This window comes from Hemiscyllium ocellatum, chromosome 4, assembly GCF_020745735.1.
Source record: "Hemiscyllium ocellatum isolate sHemOce1 chromosome 4, sHemOce1.pat.X.cur, whole genome shotgun sequence".
Lineage (NCBI taxonomy): Eukaryota > Metazoa > Chordata > Chondrichthyes > Orectolobiformes > Hemiscylliidae > Hemiscyllium > Hemiscyllium ocellatum.
The window spans coordinates 135,067,308-135,087,873 of NC_083404.1; the positions used below are offsets into that span (position 1 = coordinate 135,067,308).

Consider the following 20,566-nt stretch of genomic DNA (forward strand, 5'->3'; position numbering starts at 1 on the left):
ATCCATAATTTTTGGAGGAAAATAGTTGAAATATGGAATTAACAGTTACATTTTGGGAGTTAAAATGAAAATGTGTATTAATCAGCCAAGATGAAGAGTAGGTTCCACGTATTCAAATGCATAATTCCTGGTAATGTCCTTGAAAATAGTGTAATGGACGAACAGTTGGAGATTTTATAAATTAGGAAGTAGTGCAATAGATTAAGAAGTAATAAATTTGTGCAAATATTGAGTTGGTTATACAGAATTCTAAGCCTCTGATCTTTCCTTGTAGCCATGGTATTTACATGATCCGGTGAAGTTTCTGTTCAGCAATAAAACCAGAATGTTGATTGTGCCACATTTGGTGATGGTGATATCATGGGGAGCTGGTTGGAATAAGCGCCCTAAGTCACTACTTCACAGGGGGCCTCAAAAGGTTTCACATTTCAACGTTTAGTACATATAGAGTTCTGCTTACTTAGCTTCAACTGTGAGAATACATACTAAAGGAATTTTTTCCTAACCTAATAATACTAAGTTTAGAGAATACATTGTAACTTAGATAAAATTTGAAAATATTATTATTCAAATGCAATCTTCGATGTTGTTTTACTGTGAGCAATCAAATAATTGGACATCGAAAACTCATACAGGAAAACATTACATTAAAGCAATATGATGCGATGTAGCCCTGGCAATTAAATTTCCGTACTTGTTAATAAGTTTGAAATGTTTTCGTTTAATTAAAGCTGTGGCTTTATAAAACCTAACTACAATGCATAACTCATTTTAAAATAGATCAGGGATTAAAATAAAGTTGTTCCTTACTAGCCCCCAGCAAGTTAACAAATGCAAGAATTTTTTTTAGTTCCTTTAAGTGCAGAGAAAACTCTGGAGAAATTCAAAGCAGTAGAATCATACTTCATGCTTTGATTAGACCACACCTGGAGTACTGTGAGAAATCACACCTTAGTGAGGATACATTAACAGTAGAAGGGGTGCAAGACACCTTACTCCTTGGAGACCAGAAATTATTCCAGTAAATCTCAAGGAGACTTCAATCAAATTAGGGTTGTCTTCCCTGAAATTTATAAAATTAAGCTGATTTAATTTAACTTTTCAAGATATTAAAGGAAGCCAGCAGGGTTGAGAGAAACTGTAGCTGCTGATCAGAAGTCTATGACTAGAAAGCTATAGAAAGTAGGCCTCTTATAGCCAGCCTGAATTCAGTCTGGTGACTACTGGGGGAGACATTTTCAATCAGCCAAGATTGCATTGAATGATGGAGTAAGCATGATGAGCTGAATAGTGGATTCCTGTTCCTACGTAGCTACTTGATGACCAATATGGGCACAATATGATCTCTTTCCATTCTTGTGGTTCTGTTCGCCGAGCTGGAAGTTTTTGCTGCAAACGTTTCGTTCCCTGGCTAGGGAACATCATCAGTGCTATTGGAGCCTCCTGAGAGCTTCTCAGCAGCAAAAACTTGCAGCTCGGCGAACAGAACCACAACAACGGACACCCGAGCTACAAATCTTCAACCATACTCTTTCCATTCTGTATATTCTCCATAACTCTATCTGGAGGATTTTTTTAATGTGGCAAATTATGATCTGAAATACGCTCTGAAAGGGGAGTGGAATTTGATTAAATAAAAGCTTTCCAATGGGAACTGGGTATTTACTTGAAACAGAACAAAAAAGTCCAATGGAATAGGGAGATGCAGGTGAATGGAATTAATTAAATGGCAACTTCAGAGGGTCAGCTTCACCCCAATGGTTCAACTGTGCTCCTTCAGTTTTGTAACCTCTTATACTGTTATACAGCTTTCTGATTGAAAAATGCCCCGATGTAATTGAAAATCTTTGTCCACTAGTTCGCAAAGACTTGCTGTCCTTGATGCAGATAAAAGCCATTCTTAAGTCTTATGAAAGTGTGAATTCAGAGTTAAATTGAACAAATTTTTCAAACATGTTATTTGTGAAAATAGCTTTGTTAAATACCCCACATAACTTCAATATAGAAATTAATTGAGCCAAGGTGCTTATTAATTTAACAAAGGCAAAATACTGCAGATTCTGGAAATCTAAAACAAACCAAAAGAATGCTGGAGATACTCAGCAAGTCTTGCAGCGTCTTTGGAGAGGAAAGCACTTCAAATCTGGTATGACTGTTCCTCAGAACTGATTACTATTTTACTCATTACCTCATCAAATTTTCCAGTTCGGCACCTCCTTCCTGGTAGGCTCAAATCATCAGAGACTGAAGAATAGGATGTTAAAAAGGATCTTTTGAAATCCTTAATTTGTAAAAAAAAATTCCTGATTTAGCACGGCCAATTCACCTGACCCGCACATCTTTGGACTGTGGGAGGAAACCGGAGCACCCGGAGGAAACCCACGCAGACACGGGGAGAACGTGCAAACTCCACACAGTCAGTCGCCTGAGGCGGGAATTGAACCCAGGTCCCTGGCGCTGTGAGGCAGCAGTGCTAACCACTGTGCCACCGCCAGTTTTGGTGTGACAGTGGGTTTTCCTATTCTCTTTTGCCAATGTACTTGTTGGGTATTGATGGTATAAGGCTTGTCATAATTCACTGTACAAGTTATTTAAGCTGGCTTAAATCATTTTGGTTTGCCATATTTAGTTGGCAGGCCAGCAGTATCATTTGAATAAAGAACAGACTAAGAAGATGGTAGAATTTAGTTTAAATTGTTTTTCATGTATTGTGTTTATACAGCAAATTATTCACATCAGTTTTAGTTTCCTAAGAACAATTTTACAAATTATGAAGCCTTTGTGTGCATGAATAATTAACTCCCTATTTCTTTAAACAAGTAATGAATGGCCTTTTCTTACTGGACTGGCGATGTCCCAATTGTTACTTTCAAGATGTTAATGTTAATTTAGTAAATCAGTTGAGACTTGTTTCCCAGTATCCAGTATAGTAGTTGAATATAGAACAGAGCATTAATTTAAATATAGTAAGAGCAAAATAAGTATTTTAAAATCAGGAGAAAATGACAATGAAATGAGATTATCATTTTGAATTTTACTTCACAATTGCTGATGAAATAATTTTTTTTTACAGTTTTTTACCATTGCTAATTTCATAGTATCACCATTAAACATTTGCAAACAGTCATTTCTGTAAAGCTTAAAATTTCTTTTAAAATCTTTTTAATGACCCCCTGCCATGGATACCCAATTCAGTTTTTGTTCTGTGATTTCGGTATATATGGCTGCATTTTTCTTCATAGCTTAGTTAACTTTGCGAGCAGTCTGTCATCTTTTTCCTGCCATATTGTTCTTGTGTTCCTTCTGTTATTCACGGAATCATAATTTTTACAGTGCAGAAAAGGAAGCCATTTGGACTATTGTCTGCACTGGCTCTCTAAACTTTTCAACTTGCAGCAATCTCCAGCCTTTACTCAGTAACACATATCATCATGAAAAAGAATGGAGCTGAAGTTCTATTGAGGATTCTGAATGCATTGCGTTTTTTAGATGAGGGAGAGGAGGTAACAAAGAACTAGGAAAAAAATGAAGAAAGTACATTTGAGGCCTTTTGTTCATATCCATTACTACCTTAAGCCCTGGTCATGGAACCATGACTCTTCGGAGAACAAATAAATATCTGCATCTATAATAGTTTATCACATTCAGAAACTCTTTAACCAAAGAGGGACACTTTTTGTAGAATTTCTAGTACTACACATGATTAAAGTATTTATTTTCCAATTAATTGAAAGATGTTCTTTAACATTTGCGGTGCGACAAAATGGGTTCAATTCTCAGTCTGCAGCTCAACTGCTTGCCTATGATATTGAGAAATATTCTATTGAAAAGTTATCTGATATCAAGCTACTCAGTCATTGAAAAGTATATAAAAGAGGAATAATAATTGAATGAACCAGTGTTATTGAAAAAAGTCAGAATCGTAGAATTACTGAAGTGCGTAAGGAGGCCATTTGGCCCATTATGCCTGCATCAATTCTGTTCCTTAGCGCCAATCAATTGTCTTTACCTCCTATATCTGCATATCTTTTCAATCCAAGTAACAATCCAATACTCTCTTGAATAATTCAAATAAACATGTTTCCACCATATTTCCAAGCAGTCCATTCCAAACTCTAACTACTTTGTTATGTTCCTCAAACTCTTAAACTTGCAACCATTTCTAACTACCAGGATAACGGCAACAGATACATGGGAACACCATCACCTGCAAATTCCCCTTCAAGTCACCGTCCTGACTTGGAAATTTATTACTGTCCCTCCAGTGTTATTGAGTCAAATTCCTGGAATTCCTTTCCTAACAGTAAAGTGTGTCCACGTATAGCACATGGAGTGCAGTGGTTCAAGAAGGCAGCTCGCTATCACTTTCTCAAGGGCAGCTCGGTCACGCAGTAAATCCTGGCCCAGCCAGCAACACCCAGATCCCATGAGAGGTTTTTAAAGTTACTGTTAAGTACAGAAGCTGGTCAATTTGGAGAATTCTGTATACCTTTTAAAATCTTTAACTTTTGTGTCAACCCTGAGAATAATGATGTTTGATTTCCAAGCACAAGAACAAGACTAAAGCAAAGTTTAAATCTAAGGTTTTCAGAACAGATGGGGAGAATAGTTTTCCTCTTGGAGTTTTATAATTCTGTTCATAGAAGGTAGTGGAAACTGGGTCATTAATTTTATTCCATAAGACCATAAAGACGATACGACTTTGGAGCAGAAGTCGGCCAAAAACCCATCAAGTCTACTCTGCTATTCAATGACATCATAGCTGATCTGATAATCTTCTTTCCTCACTTTTCCCTATAATCCTTTATTCCCTAACTGATTAAAATGTCAGAATCGAGAGTGTGGTGCTGGAAAAGCACAGCAGGTCCGGCAGCATTCAAGGAGCAGGAGAATCGACATTTCGGGCATAAGCCCTTCATCAGGAAGGAAGCTTGTGGGCTGGGGGCACAAGAGATAAATAGTGAGCGGGCGGGGCTGGGGCTGGGGGAAGGTAGCTGAGAATGTAATAGGTAGATGAAGGTGGGGGAGAAGGTGATAGGAGAGGAGGGTGGAGCAGATAGAGTCATAGAGATGTACAGCATGAAAACAGACCCTTCGGTCCAACCCGTCCACGCCGACCAGATATCTCAACCCAATCTAGTCCCACCTGCCAGCAACCGGCCCTTATCCCTCCAAACCCTTCCTATTCATATACCCATCCAAATGCCTGTTAAATGCTGCAATTGTACCAGCCTCCACCACATCCTCTAGCAGCTCATTCCATGCACGTACCACACTCTGCGTGAAAACATTGCCCCTTCGGTCTCTTTTATATCTTTCCCCTCTCACCCTAAACCTATGCCGTCTAGTTCTGGATTCCCCGACCCCAGGGAAAAGACTTTGCCTATTTATCCTATCCATGCCCCTCATAATTTTGTAAACCTCTATAAGATCACCCCTCAGCCTCCGACGCTCCAGGGAAAACAGCCCCAGTCTGTTCAGCCTCTTCCTGTAGCGCAGATCCTCCAACCCTGGCAACATTCTTGTAAATCTTTTCTGAACCCTTTCAAGTTTCACAACATCTTTCCGATAGGAAGGAGACCAGAATTGCACGCATAATTCCAACAGTGGCCGAACCAATGTCCTGTACAGCCGCAACATGACCTCCCAACTCCTGTACTCAATACTCTGACCAATAAAGGAAAGCATATCAAATGCCTTCTTCACTAACCTATCTACCTGCGACTCCACTTTCAAGGAGCCATGAACCTGCACTCCAAGGTCTCTTTGTTCATCAACACTCCCTAGGACCTTACCATTAAGTGGATAAGTCCTGCTAAGATTTGATTTCCCAAAATGCAGCACCTTGCATTTATCTGAATTAAACTCCATCTGCCACTTCTCAGCCCATTGGCCCATCTGTTCCAGATCCTGTTGTAATCTGAGGTAACCCTCTTCACTGTCCACCACACCTCCAATTTTGGTGCCATCTGCAAACTTACTAACTGTACCTCTTATGCTCACATCCAAATCATTTATGTAAATAACAAAACGTAGAGGGCCCAGCACCAATCCTTGTGGCACTCCACTAGTCATGGGCCTCCAGTCTGAAAAACAACCCTCCACCACCACCTTCTTTATTCTACTTTTGAGACAGTTCTATATCCAAATGGCTAGTTCTCCCTATATTCCATGAGATCTAACCTTGCTAATCGGTCTCCCATGGGGAACCTTGTCGAATGCCTTACTGAAGTCCATATAGATCACATCTACTGCTCTGCCCTCATCATTCTTCTTTGTTACTTTATCAAAAAATTCAATCAAGTTTGTGAGACATGATTTCCCATGCACAAAGCCATGTTGACTATCCCGAATCAGACCTTGCCTTTCCAAATACATGTACATCCTGTCCCTCAGGATTCCCTCCAATAACTTGCCCACCACCGAGGTGAGGCTCACTGGTCTATAGTTCCCAGGCTTGTCCTTACCACCCTTCTTAAACAGTGGCACTTGCGTTAGTCAACCTCCAGTCTCCCAGCACTTCACCTGTGACTATCGATGATACAAGTATCTCAGCAAGAGGCCCAGCAATCACTTCTCTAGCTTCCCACAGAGTTCTCGGGTACACCTGATCAGGTCCTGGGGATTTATCCACCTTTAACCGTTTCAAGATATCCAGCACTTCCTCCTCTGTAATCTAGACATTTTGCAAGATGTCACCATCTATTTCCCTACAGTCTGCATCTTCCATATCGTTTTCCACAGTAAATACTGACGCAAAATATTCATTTAGCATCTCCCCCAATTTCTGTGGCTCCACACAAAGGCTGCCTTGCTGATCTTTGAGGGGCTCTATTCTCTCCCTAGTTACCCTTTTGTCTTTAATATATTTGTAAAACCCCTTTGGATTCTCCTTAATTCTATTTGCCAAAGCTCTTGTCCCCGTTTTGCCCTCCTGATTTCCCTCTTAAGTATACTCCTACTTTCTTTATACTCTTCTAAGGATTCACTCGATCTATCCTGTCTGTACCTGACATATGCTGCCTTCCTTTTCTTAACCAAACCCTCAATTTCTTTAGTCATCCAGCATTCCTTATAGTTACCAGCCTTCCCTTTCACCCTGACAGGAATATACTTTCTCTGGATTCTTGTTATCTCATTTCTGAAGGCTTCCCATTTTCCAGCCATCCCTTTACCTGCGAACATCTGCTCCAATCAGCTTTTGAAAGTTCTTGCCTAATACCGTTAAAATTGGCCTTTCTCCAATTTAGAACTTCAACTTTTAGATATGGTCTATCCTTTTCCATCACTATTTTAAATGAATCGAATTATAGTCGCTGGGCCCAAAGTGCTCCTCCACTGACACCTCAGTCACTTGTTCTGCCTCATTTCCCAAGAGTAAGTGTCCTAGTCGATGTTTGGAAAGTTAAAATCCCCTTTCATAACCACCCTATTTTTCTTACAGATAGCTGAGATCTCCTTCCAATTTGTTTCTCAATTTCACTCTGACTACTGGGGGGTCTAAAATACAATCCCAATAAGGTGATCATCCCTTTCTTATTTCTCAGTTCCACCCAAATAACTTCCCTGGATGTATTTTCAGGAATATCCTCCTTTAGCACAGCTGTAATGCTATCCCTTATCAAAAATACTACTCCCCCTCTCTTTTGCCTCCCTTTCTATCCTTCCTGTAGCATTTGTATCCTGGAACATTAAGCTGCCAGTCCTGCCCATCCCTGAGCCATGTTTCCGTAATTGCTATGATATCCCAGTCCCGTGTTCCTAACCATGTCCTGAGTTCATCTTCCTTCCCTGTTAGGCCCCTTGCATTGAAATTAATTTATTAGTCCTACCTTGTCCCTGCCTGCCTTGACTGTTTGACTCATGTCTGTTCTCAGCAGTACCCATCTCAGATCGATCTCTTTGCTCACTATTTCCCTGAGTCCCACCCCCCCACCTTACTAGTTTAAATCCTCCCAAGCAGTTCTAGCAAATTTCCCTGCCAGTATATTAGTCCCCTTTGAATTTAGGTGCAATCCGTCCTTCTTGTACAGGAATATACTTTCTCAAAGTACCCCAAAAGAGATTCCAATGTTCCAAAAATGTGAATCCTTCTCCCATATACCAGCTCCTCAGCCATGCATTCATCTGCTCTATCCTCCTTTCCTGCCCTCACTCGCTCGTAGCACTAGGAGTAATCCAGATATTACTACTCTTGAGGACCTCCTTTTTAAATTTCTACCTAACTCTCTGTAATCTCCCTTCAGAGTCTCAACCTTTTCCCTTCCAATGTCGTTAGTTCCAATGTGGACAATGACCTCCTGCTGGCCCCTCTCCCCCGTGAGAACATTCTGCACCCTCTCTGAGACATCCTTGATCCTGGCACCAGGGAAACAACACACCATTCTGATTTTTCTCTGCTGGCCACAGAAACATCTGCCTGTACTTCTGACTACAGAATCTCCTAACACAATTGATCTCTTGGAAACCGACATACCCCTCATTGCATTTGAGCCAGTCTCAATACCAGAAACTTGGCTGTTGGTGCTACCTTCCCCTGAGAATCCGTCACCCCCTACATTTTCCAAAATAGCATACCTGTTTGAAATGGGTATATCCACAAAAGACTCCTGCTCTAGCTGCCTATCTCTCTTACCCTTCCTGGATTTAACCCATCTATGTGACTGTATCTGAGACTTTCCCCCCTTTCTGTAACTGCCATCCATCACATACTGTTGCAAATTCCTCATCGCTTCTGTTTGTCTCTCCAACCGATCCACTTGATCTGATAAGATTTGCATCCAACGGCATTTATGGCAGATATAATCTGCAGTAACCCTTAAATTCTCTTTAAACTCCCACATCTGACAAGAAGTACATATCACTGCAAAGGCCATTTTTGCTCCTTCACAATCTACAGATCCAGAAAATAACACCATCTTATTACTCTACAAACACTGCCCCAAGTTAAATTAATAGCTATGGCTTATATTTTAAATTTAATCAAGAGACTTATCTCCAAAAACATATAATCAAGAAAGAACCCACTGTACCCACTACTGCAGCCTTTCTCTTTGACAGACTTAAAACAACAATTAAATTATCTGATTCTGTGCTATGAACTTCACCCAAGATTAGTTGTGAATTTCACTGTTTGTTAATTTTCCCAGATGCACTCTGATGTCCAGCGATACACGAATTCAAACAGCAAAGGTAGTAACTGTGCAGGTTTTCTCTCTCTCTGTCCTGCACTGTCCTCACCATGTGCTTCCTTTATCTGCTCTTCTCCCTTTTAAACTGCTGTTGTTTTGACTTTTTTTTCCCAAAGTTCCAAAACTATGCAACAGCATATAAACCAGTAATTGCTGCTCCTGGAATTCAAGGAAATCACGTCCAACACCTAAAATACCCCAAAAAAAGGATCAGCTCTACATCCAGAAATTTTTCCCGTCCTCCATCTTGTATTACTCAGATTCCTTTAGATGGGAAATGTGACAGAGTCGAGAATGGGGTGCTGGAAAAGCACAGCAGATCAGGCAGCATCCAAGGAGCAGGAGAATTGATGTGATGGACAGGTCAGGAGGGTGGTGCTGAGTTGGAGGTTTGGGACAGGGATAATATGGGGGAGAGAAGAAATGAGAAAACTGGTGAAATCCACATTGATCCCATGCAGTTGCAGGGTCCCAAGTCAGAATATGAGACATTCTTCCTCCAGGCGCCCTGTGGTAAGAGTTTGGTAATGGAGGAAGCCCAGGACCTGCATGTCCTTGGCAGAGGGGGAGTTGAAGTGTTCAGCCATGGGGTAGTGGAATTTGTTGGTGCAGCTGTCCCAGTGATGTTCTTTGAAATGATTCGCTAGTTGGCGTCCTGTCTCTCTGACGTAGAAGAGACCACCTCAGGTGCAACGGATACAATAGATGACATTGGTGGTACAGGTAAATTTCTGTCTGATGTGGAAGGATCATTTAGGACCTTGGATGGAGGTGAGGGGGGAGGTGTGGGTTCAGGTTTTGCTCTTCCTGCAGTGGCCGGGAAAGGTTCCAGGTGTGGGGTGTGGGTTGCTGGGGGGCGTGAATCTGAAGAGGGAACCGCGGAGGGAATGGTCGCTCCAGCCCATCCCTATCAGCGTTCTAAAAAGGTCATTCGCTCTGTCACTCCCTTGTCAGATCCACGACCCTCCGCTTCCACGGGATCAATGTGGATATCCCAAGTTTCCTCATTTCCCCTCCCTCCACATTATCCTAGTCCCAAGTCTCCAACTCAGTGTTGCCCTCCTGACCTGTCCATCACCTTTCCCATCTATCTGCTCCACCCTCCTCCTAACTATCACCTTCTCACATACCTTCATCTACCTATAGCATTCTCAGCTACCTCCCATTTATCTCTCAGCCCCCGGCCCATAAGCTTCATTCCTAATGAAGGGCTTATGCCCCAAACGTCGATTCTCCTGCTCCTTAGATTCTGCCTGACCTGCTGTGCTTTTCTAGCACCACACTCTCAATTGTGATCTTGTTGATTGGTGAGGCAGGCTCAAGCGACTAAATTCTGAGTTCTGAGGAAGGGGCACTCAACCTGAAATGTTGACTCTGATTTCTGTCCACAGATGCTGCCAGACCTGCTGAGCTTTTCTTGCAATTTCTATTTTGGTCGCTGATTTACAACATCTGCAAATCTTTTGGTTTTTATTCAAGGGACTAAATGTCCTTCTAATCCTAAGTGCTATAAGTCATGTGTGAAAACTTTAAATTGGGGAAATTGATGTACAGTTTCTGTATTTAACAAGATTCTTTTTTGACATACATGTAAAACCACATATATATTTGAGATGCCGCAATTTACAGGGCAACTAGAAGGGGAAATTAGGCTAGAAAGTGCTTTCTCACCTGGTTAGTTTTTGAGTCCTTATCTTTGAAGTGTGCCACTAGAGGGAGAAAATAGACAGTGGACTCAGACATTATCTGTACGTTGGAAATAGAAAGAAATCTGCAGATAAGGTACGCTGTGCAATGCAATATACATGCATTAATAGCTCACCTAAAAGTACCATTGACATCACTTAATCAGCTCTCTGAAATGAAATTCAATCGAGACTACTGTTCGTTGGATTTCTTCTGAATGTAATTAAATTCGTCCCTGCAGAATTTTGTGTAAAAGGTTAATGGAGGAATAAAGTGCTATGGGTTTGTTCCCTTCCTAAACTGCTCAAATATTACTCTTGATAATTTAATGAAAATTTAGCAAGTCATTACAATGGAGCAGGTGAAGGAAAGAGCTTCATCGTAGAGATTAAAAGGGAATAAAGATCTTTGTTCTTTTACATGAAAGATGTGAGATTTCTATTTGCATTGTAAAGACAAAATAATGGTATATTTGATTGTTGCAGGCTTTTATAATTTATTTCCAATAAAATAATTTTAGTGCAGACTATGGAGGGATATGGACCAAGAGCAGACAGAAAGGATTAGTATAATTTGCCTTCATGTTCAGCACAACACCGTGGGCCAAAGGGTGACGGTTCTATGTTCTATATCACTTTTTATTAATAAGTTCGTCATGGTATAATCACATTTTCGTCTTTTAAATTCTATTTTCCACCAGCACTTTATTTTTGTGTTTTATAGTTGAAGAACCTGAGCTTTGAAGAATTACAAATGCGCTTGAGTGCACTGGATCCAATGATGGAACGAGAAATCGAGGATCTGCGCCAAAGATACCAGGCTAAACGACAACCCATTTTGGATGCCATGGATGCCAAGAAACGAAGACAGCAGAACTTCTAGCTGAATTCAGACATCCACTTCTCATCCACTGAATATTCCCAATCTGTCGTGGGTAGCATGGCCTGTAATATATCTATGCTCTCAGTAATGCACCCTCTAACTTCGTTTTCTTGTGAATGGGGGATTTTATGTTCAGGTGGACAGAAATTTACTCTTTTTTTTCCAGCCTCGTACACATCAAACTTTAAGGGACCAACTTGTACTTGGTCTGAGCAGGAATGTTTGAATTGTTATGAGGGCAGAATGAACATTGACCAGCAGACCAATCATAGAACCAAAGATACTTATATACTGCTAAAGGTGTATTAATTGTGATCCCACAGGTATTGAAGGAAACAGCTTTAATGTCAATTTACTGTATCGTCATTCTTCTTATCTGCACAGCTTAGAACGCTATGTTGAAATTGTAAATCAGTCTGAAATTTCACAGTCTCAAATACAACAAAGATAGTAATATCACAATATTTATGACAAACACCAAATACCTGATGCATTGTATTGCTGTTTAAATGGGGAGATAGTGGTTTGGTGGTGCTATCAATGGATTATTAATCCAGAACCCCAGATCACTGCTCTGGGGACAAGACTTCAAATCCAACGATGGCAGGTGGAATTTGAATTTAATAAAATCTGAAGTAAAGAGCTGGCTTAATGGTGACCATGAAACTACTGTCAGTTGTTTTAAAAACCCATCTGGTTCACTAATGTCCTTTTAAGGAAGGAAATCTGCCATCCTTACCAAGGCTGGCCAACACGGGACTGCAGACCCAGAGAAATGTTGTAGACTCTTAACTGCTGTCTGGAAAATTCAGGAAAATAAATGCTGACCTTATGGATTAAAAAATTAACTGTTGGGGTATCAAGAAGCCCTATTAAAAGTCCTTAAAGATTAAAACTTAACCTGAATAAGTAAGCTAGGTAATATTCTCCGGCTCCCCCAACAAATTTTTAAATGCACCATTAATTTGTTGAAGCGTGTCAATTTGTGTCAATCATTATTATATAAAAACTTGATTTCTGCCAACTAACCTGCTTACCTCATGTCATACTTTTTTTGTTGCAAATAGTTCCACAATATGCTTGAAGCTACTGCCATTTTATAATGTTTCAGAACACTACTGGAGTTCTGCTGCAGCCTGTTGCAGTCCATTTGATGTAGGTGCACCCACAAGGTTATTAGGGAGTTCCTTCAGTCTCTGGGTCAAAACCTGGAATTACTTCCCTCATAATGCGGTGAATGCACTCCACCAAATGGATTGCAGTGGTCCAAGAAGGTAGCACACCACCACCTACCCAAGGGAATAAGGACTGGGCAATATGTGCTGGTGCTATCATCAAGGCCCACAACCCATGACTGAATGAAATTTGCTCTAAAGTGTACATAAGAACAAAACAGCATACTAATGTCTTTAAAGTTTCAGACCCTAGATGTATTGCACTTCTGAAATTGACTTCATAGGTCTACAGTAAAAAAATCACATTCCAAACCTATACAGATAGGTTGAACAGTCAAAACTGCCCATGTCAATGCAGCAGGTCATCATGCAGTGTGTCATCTCACTGCTGACAAGTCTTTGCTTAAAGTTGGCAGCGGTTTACCTCTTGTGACGCAGTAGAGCCATTTCTTAGAGATAATGCTTTTTTCGTATTATTGAATGTACCTGCACCTGTTTGTTAATATTAGACCAGAGAGACATGGACCGCTTCTGGCACTGTGATATGAATGTTTATTATTGTCTGCTGTCACTTAAAAGAGCATTTTAGTTCTTTTCATTTACTTTGATGTATAGGCCTGATGTGAGATATTTGCCTAGGTTTACTGATAAAAGTAGACTTTGATACACAAACACTTACTAATATAGAACAATTGGTAATATATTAACGGCTGCTACTGATTTACACAAGATGAAACATAATTCATTGCACATCTTGACAGTGTTCAGAGATCAGATTCCTAGAACGTGCACAAATGGTAAAGATTGTAGTTTATTTATTTCAGAAGTGAACACTAATTTCATTGGTGCACATGAGTCCTTGAAGAAGTCAGTACATGCCAATTTTCTTGCTTTTATTAAATTTGATGCCTTATTTCTTTCTAGTCTCACTTTAGTGTGTGTATCAAGTTGAGCCATGTCATGGTAGCAGAAGGCTGTAAACAGATGTGCTGACTGGATTGAGTTTGTCAACCTACAAATGGAACTTCCTGTGGTATAGATGCTCGACAGAAATGTAAGACATTTGTGCTGCATCAACAGATTTTTCTTACTGTACATTTAAGCAAATTTGGGACAGTAATTTTCCTAATATTTATGCCTTAAAAGAGTTGTCATGATGTAAGCAAACAGGGTTCTATGAAGTTGCCTTTTAGCATAAACTTAGCATTTGATTGATGAGGATATTTTTCTCTGAGGGTCGTGAATTTGTGGAATTTGTTACTGCAGAGGGTTGTTGAGACTGGATCATTAAGTTTATTCAAGGCTGAGATAGGTAGGTTTTTAATCAGTAAGGGAATCAATGATTATGGGGAAAAGGTAGGCAGGTGGAGTTGAGGGTTGTCAGATCAACTGTGATCTCATTGAATGATGGAGCAGAGTCAATGGGCTGAATAGCCTATTTCTCCTACATATTATTGTCTTCTGGACATTCAGTCCAATCTCTATGCCATTTGGCAGTTTAGGTGATGGCCAAATAAACTCATTATAACTTTTATGAAATTTTAAAGATAATCTAAAGTTAACTTTAATTTATCCTTCAAAACTTGACAATTGCTTGTTCAGTGAATACAAACCGTGAGTGGAACATTATATGCAATATTTTGAATTTTAAATGTTCATTTTCTTAATATGGGGTACTAACTTATTTTATGATGTTTAATTCCAATATGTCACAATTAAGCAAATGAGTACCAACAGCAGTTGAATGTTTTTGAATGTTTATGCTATGATCCCTATAGAGAAATTCAATTTTTAAAACGATACTTAAATATCCTGTGACTGATTAGAAGGATCATCCAAGATTTCACATCTTTAACTTACACCATAGCAAACAAACTGCAAACAACATTGACTATTTTTATGGGCAACTTAAACTCATACATGACTAAACAACTGAGCTCCATAGGTGGACTCTGCCACCTGTTATTCCACTTAGTAATGCTCAAATGATTTACCAAGGCACTGTATGCCTTTATAATCGTGTGCATATATACCTGACATGTTAATTTTGTTAAAGGAGAAATTGATATGGCACTGGGTGCTTGAACTGGCCAAATGAGCTGACTTCAATTTTCCCTTTGTCAACTAAAATTAATAATAGAAAAAAGCTATAGAAATTGGATAATTGATCTTTTTCTACTGTGTTATAATTAATATAATCTTTTAGTATAGATCTGTGAAAGATTTATCAATTATCTCTTGGCGTAGCGAATCAAGACTTAGATTTATTTAGCTGACGTAGGACCCAGCATTTGACTAACCTCTAAACTAATCCAATTACTGTAAACTCATAATTCTTGCTCTAATACAAAGATGTCTGCTCCAGCCTGCTGCATTGTTCTGGTTAAGTCCTATACAAGACCAAGGGATAGCACCTCATTTTCCAGTTAGACACTTTACTGTCTTCAGGATTTAACATTGACTTCTTAACATGGATGTGATAAGGGTCTAACACTTTGATGACAACCATCACCACCACTGCCTCAACATGTCTTTTTTGTGTGAAATTGATCTCAGCAGAGCTGACCTATTTTCTGCCTAAAACACACCATATATCATCTTTACTGTCATTTGCCTTCTGCTCTGGGCTCCCAGCAGGATATTGATTGACTACATGAGTGTTTTAATGTGCATCACCCTGACAGATAGACATGTTTTCTTCATAACTGAGCAGACAATACTGAATTAACTATACCAAAGATGGAGGCTTTTGTTCGTGTTCTCAGAAAAATCAGCCAAGTCTACATATATCTTATTTATTTCTTAGATTATGGTTTAAACTTTTAAAGCTCAAGAAACTTAAAGTTTTTTGATTGCAAGAATCACAATAAATAGCCAAATTGAAATAATTTCAGTGCCTTTTAAAGAGGTTTGATTGACTGATATATTTTTATTTAAAGTTGAGACACGCTGAAGTGTGGTGCTGCTCAGAATCTCTAAAATGATATGCACTAAAAAACTATAATTACTGAGAATGGGGAAACTCAATCCAACCTGAGAATGCAATTTGCACACTGGTCAGTCAAATACATTCCCAACAGCGCAGGGCTTTCAGAAAGATGTAATCACTCACTGTAAAAAGCCAAATGTGAACATTAAGAAAGTTTTGTAATGAAGGTTCAATTCAGAAAAAAAGTTACTGTCTGAATTCTCATTTATAAACTGGCACCTTAGAACAATATTAACAACAAGAGATAACATTGCAGCACTGTAACTTAATGTTAAATTGGCCGCAGCACTTGTTAATCATTAAGATCTGAAAGTGGAGTTGTATATAAACCTCTGAAGAATCACATCTAAAATTGGAAGTGCTCCTTTTTTAAGCATTAAGGTCACTCCATGTGATTGTGCTGCCGAATTGTGTTCTACAGTTTATTTTTCAGAATGTGGTTTGTGCGACTTGTAATGAAAGATGCTTTCTCAGTAATTAACACCAACAATAAAGATTACGATGCTTTAAATTGTAACAGCTACCTTTTTGGCTGTTATACTTAGGCATAACATTTTATTGATCAAGCAATACAGTGCTTTTCACATTGCTGATGGATTCATCACATTGATTTCATTTGTTTTTTTATTGTCATATGTATCAAGATACAGTGAAAAGTATTGTTGTGCATGCTGTACAGGCAAGTCATACCTTACATAAATACTTCAGGGTAATATATCTCCTCTTTAAGGGAATACTAAATGGATGTTATCATCATCAGCATCATTGGTAATCCCTCACTGATGAGGATGACTGTCTTCCATTCTCAAAGTGAGTCCATTGGTGCCTATACAGACTCTGCTACACTTAGGCAGAAGGTGGTCATGGAAAGGGATGGGTGGGGCAGAGGTGTGATGGTGCACAGTTTCGCCTGGCTTCCACTTTTTCCAGTAAGTCTTGAGGTGTTCATCACAAGATGGATAGATGATAAAGGATTACATGGATATGTTGTTAGGGTGTGATGAAGTAAGCTATGATGAGCCTCGTGTGGAGCATAAACACTGATATGCAACTGTTAGACTACATAACCTATTTCTGTTCTGTAAAGTAATTATGATGGTGCAGTATTCTGCCCGCAGCCAGAATAACTCCTGTCCACACGCTTGCATTGTCTTTTGAATTTCTGTTCTGTTCTCATCAGACTGAAAACAGCAAACAGTACAAAACAAAGTGGCAATTTCCAGTACAAAGTTGTGTCTGTCAACTCCTCAAATGAATGCAAATGTTTAGAGTTCCCAAAAAAAATGAGAAAGTATTACTGATCTCAGTGTCTGCAGATTTAATGTGTTAATTCTTCCTGGTGTTGGTGCATTTAATTTATCCTCCTATCCATTCCAAAATTCACTGACAATAAACAATTATAATCTATTGTCATCTGTTAAAAACTACTGCTGCTGACTTGAATTTTAAATGTATGTATTAGTGATGTTGTCAATCTTTCTTTGAATCTAAATGTTGAATTATTTAAAAAGAAAATTGTTGGGCCTGGCTTCTCTTATTTTTAATTGAAATGTTATATGCAATATTTTGAATTTTAAATGTTCATTTTCTTAATATGGGGTACTAACTTATTTTATGATGTTTAATTCCAATATGTCACAATAAAGCAAATGAGTACCAACAGCAGTTGAATGTTTTTGAATGTTTATGCTATGATCCCTATAGAGAAATTCAATTTTTAAAACGATACTTAAATATCCTGTGACTGATTAGAAGGATCATCCAAGATTTCACATCTTTAACTTACACCATAGCAAACAAACTGCAAACAACATTGACTATTTTTATGGGCAACTTAAAGTTTGGACTAGAGAACAGTCCTTTTTTTTAATTTTTGAAAAATTCTCTGACATTGTTATACTTTACTATGAGTCTCAAGTGGACTTCATGATGAGAATTACCCTGGAGGATACTAGCCATAGCTAAGTGAAACTTCCAGCCCCATTTAAGTCCAAACAGACTAATTTCTCAATGTGACCATGAACCCGCACCCACATTCTGCATGATGAACAACAAGAGACTGGCTGCCTCTATTTCCTTATCCTGTCTGTGATTCTTACCAGCTATTTCTGTCAGGGTCAGTCTTAGAAAACCCAACAGACTGATAAAAGCCTGCTGTAAACTTTTTCCCTCTTAAAGCTGATCTCTGTGGCATAGTGTTTCACGTCGATCTTGTTTCCAGGTGGAAGTACTAATTATCTACAATGAATGGGAGGTTTTTTTCGCTGTCAAATATGTCCAGTGAGAACTATGTACATTCTTAGAAGTTTAGTATATTTCATATCCATATGATCCTGAGGTCTGAGCATGTTTGATACTGGTGGCGGGCTATGGAGTTGTACGGAGACTTTGGGCATGGTGTAGTGTTTATAGGAGGTGAGGAATAGAGGCCTGTACTGTCTCAAAATCTTCTTAAACAACTGGAACAAAGCTCCAGAGATCCAAGGCAGGCCTTATAAATAAGAGAAAGTGAGGACTGCAAATGTTGGAGATCAGAGTTCAGAATTTGGTGCTGAACAAGCACAGCAGGTCAGGCAGCATCCATGGCGTAGGAGAATCGACGCTGGGATTCCTGATGAAGGGCTTATAAATATCGGGTCTTATTAATAGTCAAAAAATGTGACGCTGGAAAAGAACAGCAGGCCAGGCAACATCCGATGAGCAGGAGAGTCGAAGTTTCGAGCATCAGCCCTTCATCAGGAATGTGGAGAGGGGTACCCAAGGAGGCTGAGAGATAAATGGGGCAGACGGCTGAGGGGGAAGATGGCTTGGAAGGTGATAGGTAGATGAAGGTGGGGGTTGATGATAATAGGTCGGAGCAGATAGGTGGAAGGAAGATGGACAGGTAGGAGATTTCAAGAGGGCAGTGCCGGATTGGATCTAGGATAAGGTGTGGGCAGGGGAAATGAGGAAACTGGTGAAATTGACATTGATTCTGTGTAGTTGGAGGATCCCAAGGCAAAAGATGAGGTGTTCTTCCTCCAGGTGTCAAGTGGCTAGGAGTTGGCAGTGGAGGAGGCCCAGGACTTTGGGTATGACTATATTGAATGGCAAGGCAGCCACTTTGTCTCTTCTTGCTCCAGTTTCTTATGGCCTTATGGCCAAATGTTGTTTTATAAAGAGCGTGTTTAATGTGATATAAAAAAAGCTTGAAAAACAACAGAGAGACAAAACAATTCTAAAGAAAACTCAGCAGGTCTGGCAGCATCTGTGGAGAAACAAACTTTAATGCCTCAAGACCAATGGTTCCTCTTTGGAACTGAGGGGAGAGGAGGAAATTTGATGGGATTTATGCCGTTGGAAAGGAGGGGAGGATCAAGTGAAATACAATGAAAAGTATGGAATTTGGTTAGGAGATGGAGTCAAATATCAACAATATTTGGGAACAGAAGTTAGAAAGAATTGTAAAGGTGATAAAACTATGTATTGGTTCAGAATAGGTGTTAACAACAGAATGAAGATCAGCTGTGGCTGGGCTTGAGGGGTGTGGAGGTCGGGAGGGGGTGTAGTGGGGTTGGTGATATGTCCTCAGTTTAGGATAAAGGCTAACGTCTCAGGTGCACCATTGTAGAAAGCATAATCAGAATGAATGACGTGGAGACCACAAAACAGGAATAGAGTCCTTACAAGAAACAGGATGTGAGGAGGTGACGTTGAGGTAGCTGTGATGGTTGGTCAGCTTGGAATGAATATTCATAAGCAGCCAGTTCCCAACACTGGACCCAGAGAAATTTGAGGATGTGAAGGTTCTAAGATGGATCAGGGGAAGGTGAAAGGAGAGTGGAAATTGGAACAAAATTGATTTATCCTGATCCAGTGAAATTTTGTCCCTTTTCAGACTCAAAACAGATACTGCCAGATCTATGAGGTGTCTCCAACACTCGGTTTTTATTTCAGGTTTCCATTATCTGCAGTATTTTATTTTAATGAAAGGTGTTAGATTTGTTTTACCTTTGCTTTTGTGAATTGACTTTATAATTTAGCCCAAACTTATAAATGTTATATTTCTGTTTTAGCTCCCTTCTGCAATTATTTTATCTTTATCTATGTTCTTATTCTTTTCAATATTTTGTACTTCCATTAATAAGTCATTGGCAATTGTGACATACTGTCAACAATAATAAATATTCCTGATGAAGGGCTTACGCTCAAAACATCGATTCTCCTTCTCCTTGGATGCTACCTGGCCTGCTGTGCTTTTCCAGCACCATACTCTCAACAATAATAAATAACATGCTTGTAGTAGCTGCTGAGATTCTGGTGTCTGACACCATGTGACCACATGAAAAATATTTACACCCAACTACACTGAGCGAGTAGCCAGTTCCCTAAAGTCACTGTCTGCTGAAGTGCTTGGACTGATGTCTTGTAGTGGAGTTATCTATTCCACCAATGTATGTTGTACTGTTCCTCAAATTATGCTACGAAATAGCTGTTATAAGGCGAAAGAAAAGAATTTCACAGTGTTTAGAACATAGAACAATATACCGCAGAACAGGCCCTTCGGCCCTCGATGTTGCGCCGACCTGTGAACTATTCTTAGCTCGTCCCCTTGCACTATCCCATCATCATCCATGTGCTTATCCAAGGATTGTTTAAATCTC

General features: G+C 39.5%; 1 protein-coding gene across 2 annotated transcripts in view; it reads left to right on the top strand.

The window, feature by feature from the left end:
* stk3 (serine/threonine kinase 3 (STE20 homolog, yeast)) overlaps positions 1 to 17,396 on the top strand; it is a 448,082-nt gene extending 430,686 nt beyond the window's left edge. For both annotated transcript variants that reach the window (XM_060823879.1, XM_060823880.1), the window contains one exon: positions 11,601 to 17,396. In XM_060823879.1, coding sequence (XP_060679862.1) covers positions 11,601 to 11,759 — 159 coding nt within the window. In that variant the 3' untranslated portion in view covers positions 11,760 to 17,396. The remainder of the gene's footprint in view (positions 1 to 11,600) is intronic.
* Positions 17,397 to 20,566: the final 3,170 nt, after the last annotated feature.